Source organism: Podarcis erhardii, assembly GCF_964252035.2.
Source record: "Podarcis erhardii genome assembly, chromosome: 6".
In the NCBI taxonomy this organism is placed as follows: Eukaryota; Metazoa; Chordata; class Lepidosauria; order Squamata; family Lacertidae; genus Podarcis; species Podarcis erhardii.
Genome location: NC_138510.1, coordinates 90,454,421 through 90,471,158, shown reverse-complemented (window position 1 = coordinate 90,471,158; position 16,738 = coordinate 90,454,421). Strand labels below are relative to the sequence as shown.

General features: G+C 43.7%; 1 protein-coding gene across 3 annotated transcripts in view; it reads right to left on the bottom strand.

The window, feature by feature from the left end:
• ADCY10 (adenylate cyclase 10) overlaps window positions 1–16,738 on the bottom strand; it is a 69,777-nt gene that overhangs the window by 28,167 nt on the left and 24,872 nt on the right. For 2 of the 3 annotated variants that reach the window (XM_081865633.1, XM_081865634.1), the window contains exons 13-21: window positions 15,631–15,784; window positions 14,419–14,611; window positions 12,183–12,269; window positions 9,748–10,031; window positions 8,480–8,616; window positions 7,144–7,260; window positions 6,507–6,788; window positions 3,336–3,692; window positions 2,262–2,342 (exon numbers count right to left, since the gene is read on the bottom strand). In XM_081865633.1, coding sequence (XP_081721759.1) covers window positions 2,262–2,342; window positions 3,336–3,692; window positions 6,507–6,788; window positions 7,144–7,260; window positions 8,480–8,616; window positions 9,748–10,031; window positions 12,183–12,269; window positions 14,419–14,611; window positions 15,631–15,784 — 1,692 coding nt within the window. The remainder of the gene's footprint in view (window positions 1–2,261; window positions 2,343–3,335; window positions 3,693–6,506; window positions 6,789–7,143; window positions 7,261–8,479; window positions 8,617–9,747; window positions 10,032–12,182; window positions 12,270–14,418; window positions 14,612–15,630; window positions 15,785–16,738) is intronic. The other variant, XM_081865635.1, reaches the window with a different exon arrangement.

Here is a 16,738-nt window from a genome sequence, read left to right as displayed (position 1 = left end):
ACAAATCAAGACATTAAACAATACAATTCATAAGCTAAAATCTTCACATGGCCACTAATGTTAAAAACAATGTCAATTAATGCAGTGTGCAATTTATGCTCAGAGTTTGGTGACAAAGATAGAGCATAGCCTGAAGTAGATAGATAGGATCAAATAAATTCATCTCCTTTACAGTTAATGGCTACTTTGGCTATATAATTTGCTCTAATTTTCCTAGCAGCAGTTGCAAAGAGTGCTACACGCCAGGTCACATGCTTATCTGTGTCTGCGAGGAGATATAAAATCATGTCAAAGGGGTTCTGGCCAGGGGTCCTTGTCATTATAGGTGCTAAAAATCTTTTTATTGCATCATTATATAAGGAACAGTGCAAGATGTAATGCATAAGGTCCTCTACTTCAGAACATCCCCTAATGCAAACACGTTCGTTTTTTTGGTATGCCTCTGTGTCTCCCATCTCTATAAGCAGAGTTTATTGTATTTAGTCGTAATTCTGTAAAAGCTTTCCGAAGTTTCTTATGAATGGCTAATATCTGTCCTTATGAGTTGTGAACTGTGTTATACTATTTGTGGTTTGTACGAGTTCGCTGTTTAATTTGATTTGTTTTGTTGTGTTGTATTGTGGTTTATGATGGGCGCAAAGCCGAATAAACAAACATTTTTTTCTTTCCGAAGTTGTGCAAAAGTCAAGAGAGACAATGAAGAACAGGGGATAAAAAAATTTCTCTGGGGATTCAATATAAGAAGCAAAGCAGGAGGTAATGCATGACTCCCTTAACCTGATTGCATCCATAAATGCACTTGCGTTCCATATGGGCAATTCCGAGGTACCGTATTTTTCGCCCTATAGGATGCACCGTCCCATAAGGAGCACCTAGTTTTTTTGGGGGGAAATAAAGGGGGGGAAATATTTTCCCCTCAGGCACGGGGCTGGGGCGGGGGAAGCCTGAGCTTCCCCCAACCCCAGCCCCCAGAACAGGCAGCTCCCTACAAGCCGTGGGAGCCCAGCGCCGGCTCCCGCTGCTTGAGAAGAGGTGCGCGAAGCCTGGACGCGCTGAGCTCAGCGCGCGCAGGCTTCAGCATGCAGGCAACTCTCCGCAAGCAGCGGGAGCACTCCCGCTGCTTGCGGAGAGGTGCACGAAGCCTGGAGAGCGAGAGGGGTCGGTGCGCACCGACCCCTCTCGCTCTCCAGGCTTCAGCGAAAGCCTGCATTCGCCTCATAGGACGCACACACATTTCCCCTTCATTTTTGGAGGGGAAAAAGTGTGTCCTATAGGGCGAAAAATACGGTATTTCCCCTCTAAATACAGCGAGAGCATCTGTTGGAACCTTAGTTCAACAAACGCCCTACACCGCTGCAGGAAGTCAGTGTCTCAAGGTAATGAAGGTTTAAGTGGTTGATCTTGATTTGGGGGTACCAAACAGAATAACGGGCAGCCATAATGAATGCTCTACCTTGGTGGGCATCCTGATCAAAGATCCAATTTCGCATGGACCGAGGGCTAACTCAGGGCTAAGCCAAGTTACAGGGAACCAGGGAGAGGGCCTTCTTGGTAGTGGCACCCGCCCTGTGGAATGCCCTCCCACCAGATGTCAAAGGGAAAAACAACTACCAGACTTTTAGAAGACATCTGAAGGTAGCCCTGTTTAGGGAAGCTTGGTTCTCTGTAACTTGGCTTAGTCCTGAGTTAGCCCTTAGTGCATGCGAAATTGGATCTTTGATCAGGATACCCACCAAGACAGAGCATTCATTATGGCTGCCCGTTATTCTGTTTGGTACCCCCAAATCAAGATCAACCACTTAAAGCCTCATTACCTTGAGACACTGACTTACTGCAGCTGTGTGGGGTGTTTGTTGAACTAAGGTTCCAACAGATGCCCTCGGTGTATTTAGAGGTGTATAGCTGTCAACCTTCCCTTTTTTTGCGGGAAATTCCTTTATTCCAGTGCCGTTTCCCGCTGCTTCCCGCTGCTATCCCAGATTATTAGATATCCCATAGACTGTCCCCGGGACAGGTGAGGCTGCTGACCCCTTGTTTTCGAGGCTGACGATCCCTTATTTTCAAATCTGAAAGTTGACAGCTATGAACAGAACAACTTTCCACTGGATCCTGCCTCCATCCATTCTTCTCTGAGCAATCATGGACTTAGGGGACTCAGAGCCCCATGGAGAGTTGGGCAGCAAAAGCCAAACCCCAAATTTCTACATCATGCTATCCCATTCATCCTCCAATCAATATAAAACTTCCAGAAGGAGTTTTACCTGTTTCTGATGTTGGAGAAGATCCTGCAATGCTGCCTGAAGATTGGAACGGAACAAACATTGAGGCATCTTCATTCAGACCTGCAGTTAAAGGGAGACAGGAGCTGATGTGAACACTTCTTGCATTTGTATTTAGCATCAGTACAAACTCTGGGCTGCACTTCGGAGGGATGGAGAACTTTTTGCTCCTTGGGCGACCATGTTCCCATGAGGGAGCCGCATACCGATAGTGGGTGAAGCAGGGCCACAGCACAAAGCTGGTGGACCCAAAGCACAAAAAATAGGCATATATCTCACACAGCACATAGATATGTTTAACATATTAAAGGTAAAGGTGCAAACAGTAATGAACATGCAAATGAAAAAATATGTCTGGAGGGGGCCATGCAGATTGCTTTTGTATTAAAGGTAAAGGGACCCCTGACTATTAGGTCCAGTCGTGACTTTGACGTGCTTTTGAACTGCTAGGTTGGCAGGAGATTATAGCCTGTAGATATGTGTATACAGAAAGGGAAAGGGACCCCTGACCATTAGGTCCAGTCATGACCAACTCTGGAGTTGCAGCGCTCATCTTGCTTTATTGGCTGAGGGAGCCGGCGTACAGCTTCCGGGTCATGTGGCCAGCATGACTAAGCCGCTTCTGGTGAACCAGAGCAGCACACGGAAACGCTGTTTACGTTCCCGCCAGAGTGGTACCTATTTATCTACTTGCACTTTGACATGCTTTCGAGCTGCTAGGTTGGCAGGAGCAAGGACCGAACAACGGGAGCTCACCCCATCGTGGGGATTTGAACCGCCGACCTTCTCATCGGCAAGTCCTAGGCTCTGTGGTTTAACCCACTGCACCACCTGCATCCCTTATGTGTATATATAGCTCACAGTAAATATACTGGAACCTGGAACTCTGAGCATTTCTGCTAAAGCACCGCGGAGAATTCACGACAGAGTTTCCGTCCGTTTTCAGATTACTTCCTGCCCTCTGGGCTCTCTGCAAAGTGACAACGCTCACACCCAAACCCTCCCGTCCTTCACGCGTCACCAGAGTTTCGCACCTGCTAAGGCCATGGCTTTTACCTCCTTGATCTGTTTGCTCCATTTTTTTCAGCGTTATGGAAACGATGATCGAGGCGGCCTCATTCAGGATGCTTTCCTTGCTTCTGGTCGCTTTCGTTCCCTGCGGGTCTATGTTGTGCAACATGCCATCCACGGCATAGCGGTGGAAGGGGATGAAGTCTCCTCCTCCACAGCACAGGCATCGGTGAGCCTGACTCTCCAGGTAACTGGCGCACTTGAGATGCAGGGCTCTCTTCTGGCTCTTAAGCCACAACTCGTAGGCTGCTTCTTGCAGCAGGGGCGTGCAAAATCCCATCACCTTACACTGCATCACGGACTCCTCTTGCTTCAGCCTGTTGGCAACGACCATTCCAAGATCTGAAAGCCAAGGCGGGGTTTGCTCTCAGCTCTATTATTATTATTATTATTATTATTATTATTATTTTATTAGTTGAATATAAGAACAACATATAATCAAATATAGTGGTACCTCAGGTTACATACGCTTCAGGTTACAGACTCCGGTAATGCAGAAATATTACCTCGGGTTAAGAACTTTGCTTCAGGATGAGAACAGAAATTGTGCAATGGTGGGTTGGTGGCAGCAGGAGGCCCCATTAGCTAAAGTGGTGCTTCAGGTTAAGAACAGGTTCAGGTTAAGAACGGACCTCCAGAACGAATTAAGTTCTTAACCCGAGGTACCACTGTACAGTCATACCTCATGTTACGTCCACTTCATGTTACGTTCTTTCAGGTTACGTCCAGCGGTGACCCGGAAGTACCGGAAAGGGTTAGTTCCGGGTTTCGCCACTTGCGCATGTGCAGACACACAAAATGATGTCACGTGCATGCACAGACACGGCGAATCGCGACCCAAGCACAGGCAGACACTTGTTGCGTTCTGCTCATGTTGTGAACGGGACTCTGGAATGGATCCCATTCGCAACCAGAGGTACCACTGTATTATTATTATTATTATTATTATTATTATTATTATTATTATTTTGAATATTTTATTAGTTGAATAGAAGAACAACATATAATCAAATACAAGCAATCAAATACAGTTTTCCCCCTAACCACCCCCCTCCAAAAACAACCCCAACTACGTCCAGGTAATTACATTAGTAATATAATCAAAGAAAAAAATATTTCTACAGTTGCTGGTTTAAAAAATACCATTCCACATGCTCCCACGTGTCTTAGGTGGTTTAAATGCATGCTCTTTCTTTGATGCATATGTAATAAAGGAGGACCACGTTATGTAAAAGTTATGTAGTTTCTCATGTTGCTTTCTTTCCCGTACCCTTTCTGTAAACTTTTCCATCAAAATTAATTTTAATATTATTATAACATCTTTATTGAAAGTTCAAAAGTACATAATTATATGTGCACTAAACATTGTGAGACGTAAATAGAAGAAAGGAAAAGAGAAACAGAACCCATGTAGAAGAGGAAATAAAGGCGAGGGTGGATAAAACCCCAAAACTGTATATTTTACAAAGTTATTATTGTACTTTACCAGATCTTAACCTATTACAGTATTTGTAAGAATGGGTTCCAAATATCATTGAATTTGTCCATGGCAAGTCTGCATTTATATGCAAGTTGTTCATATGTTGTGAGTTTAAGTCTTCAATCCAATCGTAGAAGGGAGTCGCACTTTTATTTTCCCCATTCATCAGTATCAGTCTTTTTGCCCGTGGTAAGAGCATGGAGAGTCCACTTGTATTGTCCTTTCGTAAGGTTCCATGTGCTCTCAGCTCTTATCAAAGCACAGAATCCCTCCCACACAAAACTGCAGCGGCTAGAATTTCAATGGTTCTTAAACAGTAAAAGGTAAAGGGACCCCTGACTGTTAGGTCCAGTCACAGACAACTCTGGGGTTGCGGTGCTCATCTCACATTACTGGCCGAGGGAGCCGGCGTACAGTTTCTGGGTCATGTGGCCAGCATGACTAAGCCGCTTCTGGAGAACCAGAGCAGCGCACGGAAACACCGTTTACCTTCCCGCCAGAGTGGTACCTATTTATCTACTTGCACTTTGATGTGCTTTCGAACTGCTAGGTTGGCAGGAGCTGGGACCGAGCAAAGGGAGGGATTCGAACTGCCGACCTTCTGATCTGACCTTCGAATGGCAGGGATTCAAACTGCCGACCTTCTGATCAGCAAGCCCAAGGCTCTGTGGTTTTTAGACCACAACATCACCCGCATCCCTTCTTAAGCAGTAGGACCAGCTAAACTCATTAAAATTGAAACAATTAAAAAATTAAAATTAAAAATTAAAATTAAAGACAATTAAAAGCTGGTATCTAACACTGAGTAAATTGGCAAAAAAAAAAGTATAAATCTAAATCAAATAAGCATGTGGCAGGTCCACGGAATAGGAATTGTCTGTGTGAGTGTGTGTTTCAGGCTCAGAGAATCGGGTATTGCGAAGACATCCCTGCTCTCATTTCTGCTCCCTCTCTGGTGTGTTCTGCAACAGGAAAATGCATCCTGAAACACAGCAAGGGAAAGCAGCCTCACTGTGTCTTAAGCCACTAATACATACAGAGCTTAGGACTCCTTAAATACCATATTTTTCGCTCTATAGGACACACCTTGTTTTAGAGGGGGAGAACAAGAAAAAAAATTCTCCCCCTCTCTGCTCAGCGCACCTTCAGCGAAGCGGCAGGAGAAACAGAGCCCCTTCCATTTCTCCTCCTGCTTGGCTGAAGGGGTGCCGTGTAGCTCTCCCTCTCTGCTGAAGCCAGGAGAACCTGAAGCCTTCGGAGTGCAGTGCAAGTTCCCGCTGCGCTCCGGAGGCTTCAGGTTCCTTTTGCTGAAGCCAGGAGAGTCTATCCCTGAAGCCTGGATACCGACCCCTCTCGTTCTCCAGGCTTCAGCGAAAGCAACGCGAAGCCTCCAGAGCGTGGAGGGAGCGCTCCCTCTGCGCTTTGGAGGCTTCGCGTTGCTATTGCTGAAGCCAAGGAGCCTGCATTCGCTCCATAAGACGCACACACATTTCCCCTTAATTTTTGGAGAGGAAAAGTGTGTCCTATAGAGCGAAAAATACAGTACATATACATTACCAGTTCGACATGAAATGCACATATAGAAACACCCAAGATCTTGTGAAATCACCCTTTTCCTTTTGAGTAACCAACTTGGAATATTCTGGAAAGCATCAGTTTCCTAGGAAAGTGCTTACCGGACTCTTGTCCCATTGATTTCACAGCTTTGGGGGAGAAGCAGAGCTCATTAGAAAGTTCATCCTGAATTTGGTTGGTGTTCATTTCTTTCCTTTCCCCAAAACACTTGAAGATGTGAGATTCCACCAGGGCTGCCAAGGTCTGGTTCATCTTCATCTTGGTCCATTCAGGGAGGATGTGAAACAGCAACTCTGTAGAGAAGGTCACACCAATAATAGCTGCACATTTCACCACCATCTGCTCAGAAGGGTTCATATTATCCAACTCAGCCAGAGCAATCCCTAGACAGGGTGGGGAAATTAAGTCATGAAGTGAGAAAACAGGCCAACATTAAAAATGCCGCTGAAGGATGAATAGCACAATCAAATGTCAGCTTTATCAGAGAGGAAAGCTGGATATTCTGTTTAAAATCCTTGGCTTCTATAATTTGTACAAAGATACTCAGCTGGCTAAAAACCCCTCTCAGGGAATTTCCTCCATATGTGGTGGGCCTGTTCTAAAGTGAAAGCCTTCTGGGACACAATATATAACAAACTGAAAAAGGTTTTAAAATATAACTTTAATAAAAAGCCAAACGTCCCATGCTGTACATACTTCAGGAGGAAGGATTTCACAGAGACGGGCCCAATGCCTCACCTTTTAATGTCGGAGGGAGCATTATGTTGTGCATCTTCACGTTCTGTGTGATGGTGCAAATGTATGAATCCGACTCCCTGGAGGTCCTGGAGGTTTGAGTCTTGAGAGCAGTAACAGCTGCACGGAGAAAGAACAACGAGATAACAGGGTTTAAATACCGTGTTTTCAAGGGTTTGGGGAACAAATATCACAACTGGAGAGAGAGCTGTTGGAATGTAATGTAAAAGTGCTGTCTAAAATGTGTAAAATATTATTGGAATGGGGGACAAAGGATGAGCAAGTAAAATCCTCAATGAAACATTGGGCAATAGATATTGGTCATAATATAGACACGGAAGGATGGGAACGATTGCGGAATATGGATATAAAATTTGCAGCATCTTATAATCTGAGAGAAAATTATATGAAAATGATACACTGATGGTATCTAACACCAAGTAAATTGGCAAAAATGTATAAACCTCAATCAAATAAGCATTGGAAATTTGATGAGAAAGAAGGTTCTTTTTATCATATGGGGTGGTCTTGTAGTAAGGTTAAAGCTTACCGGGAAATGATATATAATGAATTGAAAAGGATGTTTAAAATAACGTTTGTAAAAAAAACCCAGAAGCTTTTCTATTGGGAATTATAGGGACAGAACGACAGTACCTAAACTGTATAGAAACTTATTCATGTATGAGACTACAGCAGCAAGAATGTTACTCTCCCAGAAAGAAAGAAGCAGAAGTCCCAGCAAAGGAAGAATGGATATAAAAGCTTAGTTACGACTAAGCAGTGTAATAAAATAATAACAATAACAATTTTATTATTTATACCCGCCCATCTGGCTGGGTTTCCCCAGCCACTCTGGGCGGCTCCCAACAGAATATTAAAAACACGATATAACATAAAACATTAAAAACTTCCCAAAAAAGGGAAGTTAGACCGGACTTCCGGTTGGCCGCGTGATTAGTGGCGGTTGGGAGTTCTTTCGGTTGAAAGAACCCCAGCGCTTTGAAGATTGGGGTGACCGCGAGAGTGTCGTGGAACCCCGAAAAAAACTCAGATGGAGCATTCCGAGGACCTGGTGTTCCTGCGGGTACCCCTTGTGACTCCCCTGCTCCCTGGTAAGCAGTGACTCCTCTTGGATTTCCCTGCAAAATCTGCTGGTCTGCGTCTTGTTGCACAGCCGGCTCCTGTTGCCGTTGCAGGCCAGCTGTGTGTCATTGAGCCTTTCCTAAAGGAGATGTTAGGATGCTGCCAAAATGGGAGAGCCATCACTAGCACCGAGCGCCGGCCATTCTACAGGAGAATTGGCACAGAAATCCACGCCAGTTAATAAGCGGCCGCTTACTGAAAAGGTTGTCCCACTCGTCTTCTCTCTCTTCGTCTTCCTCTAGCATGTGGAACTGAAGGACGTTGTTTAAGTGGAGATTCCGCAGGAGTTCCTCGCAGTACAATGGGTTCCCATGGCTTCTTTGTATTAAGAACCTGGGGGCAGAGAGTCACAAGTGAGTTCTAGGATACGGTTACCAGATTTTTTTTCAATGAATCCGGGGACACTTTAATTATTATTATTTTTATTTGCATTTTATTTATTTGTTAACTTTCTTATATTAAATCGGTAAATGTTACATTACAGGACTTACTATAATATAATTTCCAACATGTATACAAAAATTATATACAAATTTTATATACCTTAAAAGAAAATGAAATAAGAAAGAAAGAAAGAACAAAGAGAAAAAACAAAAACAATTTCCCCCAAAAAATCATATACATACCCAGACACTAGACTTCCTGTCTTTCCTGTTGTATATTCCTTTTTTACAAATGAATGTACTCTTATTATTGTATATTTCTTTACATATTATCTAATACATTCCTATATCAATATGTGCTCTTAGTCTCAGGTTACATATGCTTCAGGTTACATATGCTTCAGGTTACATACGCTTCAGGTTACAGACTCCGCTAACCCAGAAATAGTGCTTCAGGTTAAGAACTTTGTTTTAGGATGAGAACAGAAATCGTGCTTTAGCGGCGTGGCGGCAGCAGGAGGCCCCATTAGCTAAAGTGGTGCTTCAGGTTAAGAACAGTTTTAGGTTAAGAACGGACCTCCGGAACGAATTAAGTACTTAACCCGAGGTACCACTGTAGTGATGTATGGAAGTGAGAGCTGGACCATAAAGAAGGCTGATCGCCAAGGAATTGATGCTTTTGAATTATGGTGCTGGAGGAGACTCTTGAGAGTCCCATGGACTGCAAGAAGATCAAACCTATCCATTCTTAAGGAAATCAGCCCTGAGTGCTCACTGGAAGGACAGATCGTGAAGCTGAGGCTCCAGTACTTGGGCCACCTCATGAGAAGAGAAGACTCCCTGGAAAAGACCCTGATGTTGGGAAAGATGGAGGGCACAAGGAGAAGGATGAGATGGTTGGACAGTGTTCTCGAAGCTACCAGCATGAGTTTGACCAAACTGCGGGAGGCAGTGGAAGACAGGAGTGCCTGGCTCTTCTGGTCCATGGGGTCACGAAGAGTCGGACACGACTAAACAACAACAACAAAATGGTTCAAGAGAAAATTTTAAAAGATCCACTGGACAAGCACTTCCCACTTACGTCTCAAGCTCCCTGGCAATGCTGACCACCCCAAGATCTTGGCAGGCCTTCTGAACGATGACTGAAGGGGTCAACTCCCTTAGCTGAACGTAGGTGGTGTCTTCACTGCTCATGAGCCGCGCTGCCGCAGCGCAAGGCAGTCTCCCCTTGCGGGGTGATGGAGACAATGACATGACCACAAAGATGCCGATATCGCTTAGCAGGTTCTCCAGGAAGTCCCACGACGCCGGATCCATGAACTGAGCTTCATCAATGACAAAAATGAGAACTTCTTTCATCACTGCCTAAAATGACAACAAACCCCACAAAAAATGAAGTGATAACTCTTGCAGGGAGCCGTACTTTTTAACTCTTCCCTGGGTTACCAGGAGCTTTTATCTTAGATGGTTCGTGTCTGGTACGCATTTTAAATTGTTTCATTATTTCTTTACACTGCCTGGAAGGCATTATAGAAGAGTTCTAATAAAGAAACTCACTGTTTAGCCTTTGATTTAGTCACTACATATATTTTTTGTTGTTGTTCTTATTTTATTACTTATCAAATTTATAGCCCACTCTTCCAAAGAATGTACCTAGAGGCAGAAAACTGAATTTTCTTAATCCAGTTTGCATGATGCTGCTGGTGGTTTTTAAAAAAGTAACTGTAATATTTTCAAAACCACCCTGCAACCTGATGGTCCCCTCTCTTTCCTGATGTTACTACTATTTTTCCTAATACTGTACTAGTCATTGTAAAACTAAAAAAAAATCTTCCCCCCTCCTTATGGCTGAAACCATGACCAAAGCAGTTTCCACACCATGATTAAAATGTGTGTGGCTGTTAAGAGAGAATTACATGAAAATGATGTATAGATGGTATATTACACCAGTGAAAATGGCTAAGATGTTTAGGAAAGAAAATAATAGATGTTGGAGATGTAAGGAAAAGGGAGGAACTTTTTATCATATGTGGTGGGAGTGTAAATGTATTAAAAATATTGGGAAATGATATATAATGAATTGGGAAAAATGTTTAAAATGAATTTTGTTAAACATCCTGAAGCCTTCTTGTTGGGTATTTCAAATCAAGAGCTGCCAAAAGAAAAATGGACACTGTTTATGTATGCCACAACAGCAGTTAGAATGTTAATTGCACAACATTGGAAGACAGAAGAGATACCATCAAAGGAACAATGGCAAGAAAAACTGATGAACTATGCCAAATTGGCAAAGCTAACAGATAAACTACAAGAGAGGACAAAAGGGACTTTAAAAGAGTCTAGGAGCCACTTACAATCTATTTGCAGAAACAACAAAACAGACTGGATTCATTGGCAGGTTTTGAATAAACGTTCACAACTTTATTACAGTAACATATACAGTGGTACCTCAGGTTACATATGCTTCAGGTTACATACACTTCAGCTTACAGACTCCGCTAACCCAGAAATATTTGCTCAGGTTAAGAACTTTGCTTCAGGATGAGAACAGAAATCGTGCTCTGGCGGCGCAGCGGCAGCAGGAGGCCCCATTAGCTAAAGTGGTGCTTCAGGTTAAGAACGGTTTCAGGTTAAGAACAGACCTCTGGAACGAATTAAGTTCTTAACCCGAGGTACCACTGTAATTTAGAGAAATGATAAGGGAAGTTACTTTTATATAAAAAATGCAGGAGACAATAAATAAAATCAGACAACTCAGTAGAGGGGGAGTTGAGGGAAGTCCGGGGGAAGAGAGGGAGAATAACGTATATAATATGATGATTGAGATTTGTATTTTTATTTGTTATAAAATTCAATAAATATTCTTTTTTAAAAAATGTGTGGCTGTCGGGGGTGAGATAAAGATTGTATTGAGAATCGGATCCATGTGATAGGGACCCAGTTGATCAGCCATGTTTCAGTGGTTAGGATCTATGGGTTTGCCTAGAGATAGATTCCCATATACCATGGTCTGGTTCTACAGAATCAGCTTCAAACCAGAAAGATTAAGGCATCAACTGAATGCAAATGGTTCTGAGGTTCTTGTGGAAAGGTAAATGTGATCGAGATCAGTGGGTCATTCTTTCTTTTTTATATTCAATTTTATATATAATTTTTATTAAATTTTCTATTTTACAATTTCAAATACTCATTTTACATCCTTAAGATATCAATGACGTCCCTTCTTCTCTTTCCATGGTTCATTTCACATATCATAGAATCCCTGCATATTTTACAAAAACTAAACCATTCAGTATTCCATTATTACAGCCATCAAAACTTGTTCACACTGTTGAATTTATCTTAATGCTGCCAGCGTTTTCAGCTGTACACAGTTATTTCCCATATATTCAATAAACGTTTTCCTATCTTCTCTAAGTGTATGTTCTTCTTGTTCTCTTATTCTATAGGTTAAGTCTGCAAGTTGTGCATAGTCTGTCAACTTAAGTTTCACTGTGCATGAAAAGTATCACTTACATTCTTTAGAATATTGACGAGAATGCTCTCCAGCTTTTCATTCTTTGCTTCATTACTCATTTTGGAAACCTCTTCTGATGTGGGGAACTGACCAGAGAAACCAAACAAAGAAATCACACAGTGCTTTTGTTAGCAACAGAGAGTTCTACATTCCTTGTCAGAAGTGCATATGTTAAGAAGCAACCTCAAATCCATTTGAAACCTCAAGGTATTGGTTTCTCACCCTGTGAACTTGGGACTCAGCCAGACTGATAAGGAAAAGATCGTTTTATATGTGTTGTATATGCATTATAAAGGTAAAGGCACCGCGGACCGTTAGGTCAAGTCGTGGACGACTCGGGGGTTGCGGCGCTCATCTCACTTTATTGGCCGAGGGAGCTGGCGTACAGCTTCCGGGTCATGTGGCCAGCATGACTAAGCCGCTTCTGGCGAACCAGAGCAGCGCACAGAAACACCGTTTACCTTCCTGCCAGAGTGGTACCTATTTATCTACTTGCACTTTGACGTGCTTTCGAACTGCTAGGTTGGCAGGAGCTGGGACCGAGCAACAGGAGCTCACCCTGTCACGGGCATTCGAACCACCGACCTTCCAATCGTCAAGCCCTAGGCTCTGTGGTTTAGACCACAGCACCACCCGTGTCCCTCTATATGCATTATAGGCAAAGGTAAAAGACCCCTAGAAGGTTAAGTCCAGTCAAAGGTGACTATGGGGTTGTGGCGCTCATCTCACTTTCAGGCCGAGGGACCCAGCGTTTGTCCACAGACAGCTTTCCGTGTTATGTGGCCAGCATGACTAAACTGCTTCTGGCGCAAAGGAACACTGTGACGGAAACTAGAGCACACGGAAACGCCATTTACCGTTTTGGGGATGCTGGTGGCGCTGTGGTCTAAACTGCTGAGCCTCTTGGGTCTACTGATCGGAAGGTCGGCAGTTCGAATCTATGCAACAGGGTGAGCTCCCGTTGCTCTGTCCCAGCTCCTGCCAACCTACCAGTTTGAAAGCACGCCAGTGCAAGTAGATAAATAGGTACCGCTGTAGCGGGAAGGTAAATGGCCTAGGATCTCTGTTTCAATGGGCATCTGTCCTGGATGCTTTATCTGAAATGTCTGAAATGCTGGGGGCTGGACTATTCAGGGCTCTTTTATTTTGCCTAACTACAGTCAGCAATGATGAAGAATACATTGGTGGGAGTGTCAAATTCATTTAGCCGCCACAATAGGAGTGTTTTTCACTTCTTCATTGCCTTCTGTAGTGTATTAGTGCTACTGGTTTGCCACCCCAGAAACTGCCATCTGCCCTCTCCATTTAAAACAACACCATACAATTTTAATCAGTCATGGCTTCCCCCAGAGCATCCTGTAAAATGTAGTTTAAGGGTTCTTATGAGAGATGTTAGGAGACATCTCCTATTCCCCTCAAAGAGATATAATTTCCAGAATTTCCTGAGAAGAACAGGGAATCTTCTGCAAACCAACATTGTTGCAGCTTTTTTTTTAACACTATGTCAATGTATTTTATATTAGTTTGTGCTATCAGAATATGTAAAACAAACAAACAAACTGTTATGAACTAACCTTGGACCCTAGAACAACAGGCAAGTAGGATCCTAGGTAAAGGGTAAGGGGACTCCTGACCATTAGGTCCAGTTGTGACCGACTCTGGGGTTGCTGCGCTCATCTCGCTTTATTGGACGAGGGAGCCGGCGTACAGCTTCCGGGTCATGTGGCTAGCATGACTAAGCTGCTTCTGGCAAACCACAGCAGCGCACGGAAACGCCGTTTACCTTCCCAGCAGAGCGGTACCTATTTATCTACTTGCACTGGTGTGCTTTCGAACTGCTAGGTTGACAGGAGTTGGGACCTAGTAAGGGGAGCTCAACCCGTCGCGGGGATTTGAACCGCCGACCTTCTGATCAGCAAGTCCTAGGCTCTGTGGTTTAACCCACAGTGCCACCTGTGTCCCTAGGATCCTAGAATGCAACAACTGATTGGCCTGCAGGAAAAGACCAATCAGGCTCCAGGATGGAAGCAGAATCAGCCAATCAGACGGGACTCATTGTGTAAATAATGTATATAAAAGCCTGAGGTTTGGGGGGCAATTCAATCACTGTTTTACAAGCTGCAATAAAGAGCATGAAATCACTACAGGACTCTGAGTACATTTCACAAACCAACCACCAAGCACCCGGAAAATGAATTCAGAAGAGATAAAGGTCTTGCCTGCTTGCATCTTTACCTTAACATGATAGAGATTGTTGAGAAGGCAGAAATACTCTTCCTGAACTACTCCTCGGATTCTGGTCACAAGGATATACTGTCTTGCATCGTAGGTCTTGCAAGTATCAATCCCCAGAAACATAGCCATGAGGGTCCGGATGACAAAGAAGTTCTGCCACACATTGATCTTTGTGAGCTCCATCGCCACCACCCTGCATGATGACAAGAACTATTGGTGAAAAGGTTTCACTGCATCTTCCACGACCGATGGAGAAACATTTGCTGCTGGGTGGGGGAACATCAGGCCCTTGAACTGGGTGGTTAGCCTCCTCTGCCTGAACGTACAAGGGCACAGGTGACTGTTGCCCACCAGAAAGTAACAGCTGGGAAGGGCTTCTGGAACGGATCCTGTTGGGAAACTGTGTACGTGCAGCTACTCACACAGAGTCAATTAAGGTTTGGCAGACAGCCACAAGGCAATCTGAAGGAGTAAGTCTGCCTGGTGATAACAGAGGCATTGAGACAGCTCCCTGATTGGTCAAGCTCTTTCAAGGGAGTGATAATTAGAAGAGTTTGGATTTGATATCCCGCTTTATCACTACCTAAAGGAGTCTCAAAGCGGCTAACATTCTCCTTTCCCTTCCTCCCCCACAACAAACACTCTGTGAGGTGAGTGGGGCTGAGAGACTTCAGAGAAGTGTGACTAGCCCAAGGTCACCCAGCAGCTGCATGTGGAGGAGCGGGGAAGCGAACCTGGTTCACCAGATTCCGAGACTACCGCTCTTAACCACACTGGCTCTTAATTAATTTATGGCCTACTAACTGGAATGTGTTTGTTCAGTAGTTCAGTATTCAGAGGTTCAGAGTTCTGTGTGTCAGTGTAGGAGTTGTGAGTCATGTCAGAGAGAGCTAGCAAAAGATCCATGTTCTGTTCCTGTAAATAGTCCACTGTATATAATAAACACCTAACTACAAGTTCCTGGTTCCTACTTCGTCTATCCTGTCTGAAGCCAAGTTGCCAATTGCTTCCGTGGATTCTGCGTTTACTCTGCTAGGTCTGGCTAAGGTCCTGCAACTAGTCGGAAAGTTGCAAAACACCAAATTGGTTTTACCAATAGATCCTGCTTACATGGGAGACAGGGAAGTGTTTCTGGAGTTAAAGACTCTTGCTGCCCAGTCCTGAGTCAAGAGAGTTTGGAATACACAGCAAAGTACGGTTAAAAGCATTAACCTGTGGCCTGTGTCTTGTCCTAAGTAGGCAATCTCAGCCAACAGCTGGCTTTTACCATATCCCATGAGGCCTTCGTAGATGATAATGCGGCTTTTTCTGTCAGCTTTAAAATCACTCAGCAAGTTTTCAAAGAGATCCGTCTCCTTCTTGCGGCCTAGGGGAAGCAAATAAAGCCAGTGGGACTTCTTCAAAAGAGGAAGCCTTGCACAACTCAAACAAATATTCGTGAAATTGTTCAGATTTTGAATTCAAAATTTACATTTGCGTTCTGAATGCAAAAAGCTTCCACCAGTGCTAACATTTCAGTGCTGTCCTACACCTGAATTTTTGAGTGCTTATTTGTTTTTGTTTGTTTGTTTGTTAAACCCATACCCCACTTCTTGCGTGCTGTTAGCTGCAAGTCTACGCTTTAAGAAGCTTGTGTTGGGAAGGACCCAGGAGTCGAGAAAGGAGGTGGGAGGATGGAGAACAAAGAGGCAGAGAAAAATATTCTGAGGATGTGGCAATATATTATGAAATGTGTTCTTTATAGACCATATCCTGGTTTTTGTTGACGCACTATTTCTACATGCCTATCCCCAGAACGAAAGCCCTGCGTCAGATGCGAACATAGTGTATATAAATAAACGCTGCCAGATTTAAAAAATAAGCCATTTTACATGAAAGACATGATCAAGTTTAAGCTTAAGCATGCGGCAGCCCCATTGCTCTCAGTGGGAGAGTTAAGCCTAGTGGGGTTTCAAAATCTTTTAACTCTCACTTGATTAAGATGTCATTGGTCTGGTCTGGTCTGGTCTGGTTTTGTGTTTTGTTTTGTTTTGTTTTGTTTTGTTTTGTTTTGTTTTGTTTTGTTTTGTTTTGTTTTGTTTTGTTTTGTTTTGTTTCTACAGGTTAGCATGGCTCCCTCTCTGAAATCTGGCTGGATTGTATTCTTGGTACTTAATGATATCCTTTGATCCTCTGGGGCAGTGATGGCCAAACGTGGCCCTCCAGCTGTTTTGGGACTACAATTCCCATCATCCCTGACCACTGGTCCTGTTAGCTAGGGATGATGGGAGTTGCAGTCCCAAAACAGCTGGAGGGCCAAGTGTGGCCGTCACTGCTCTAG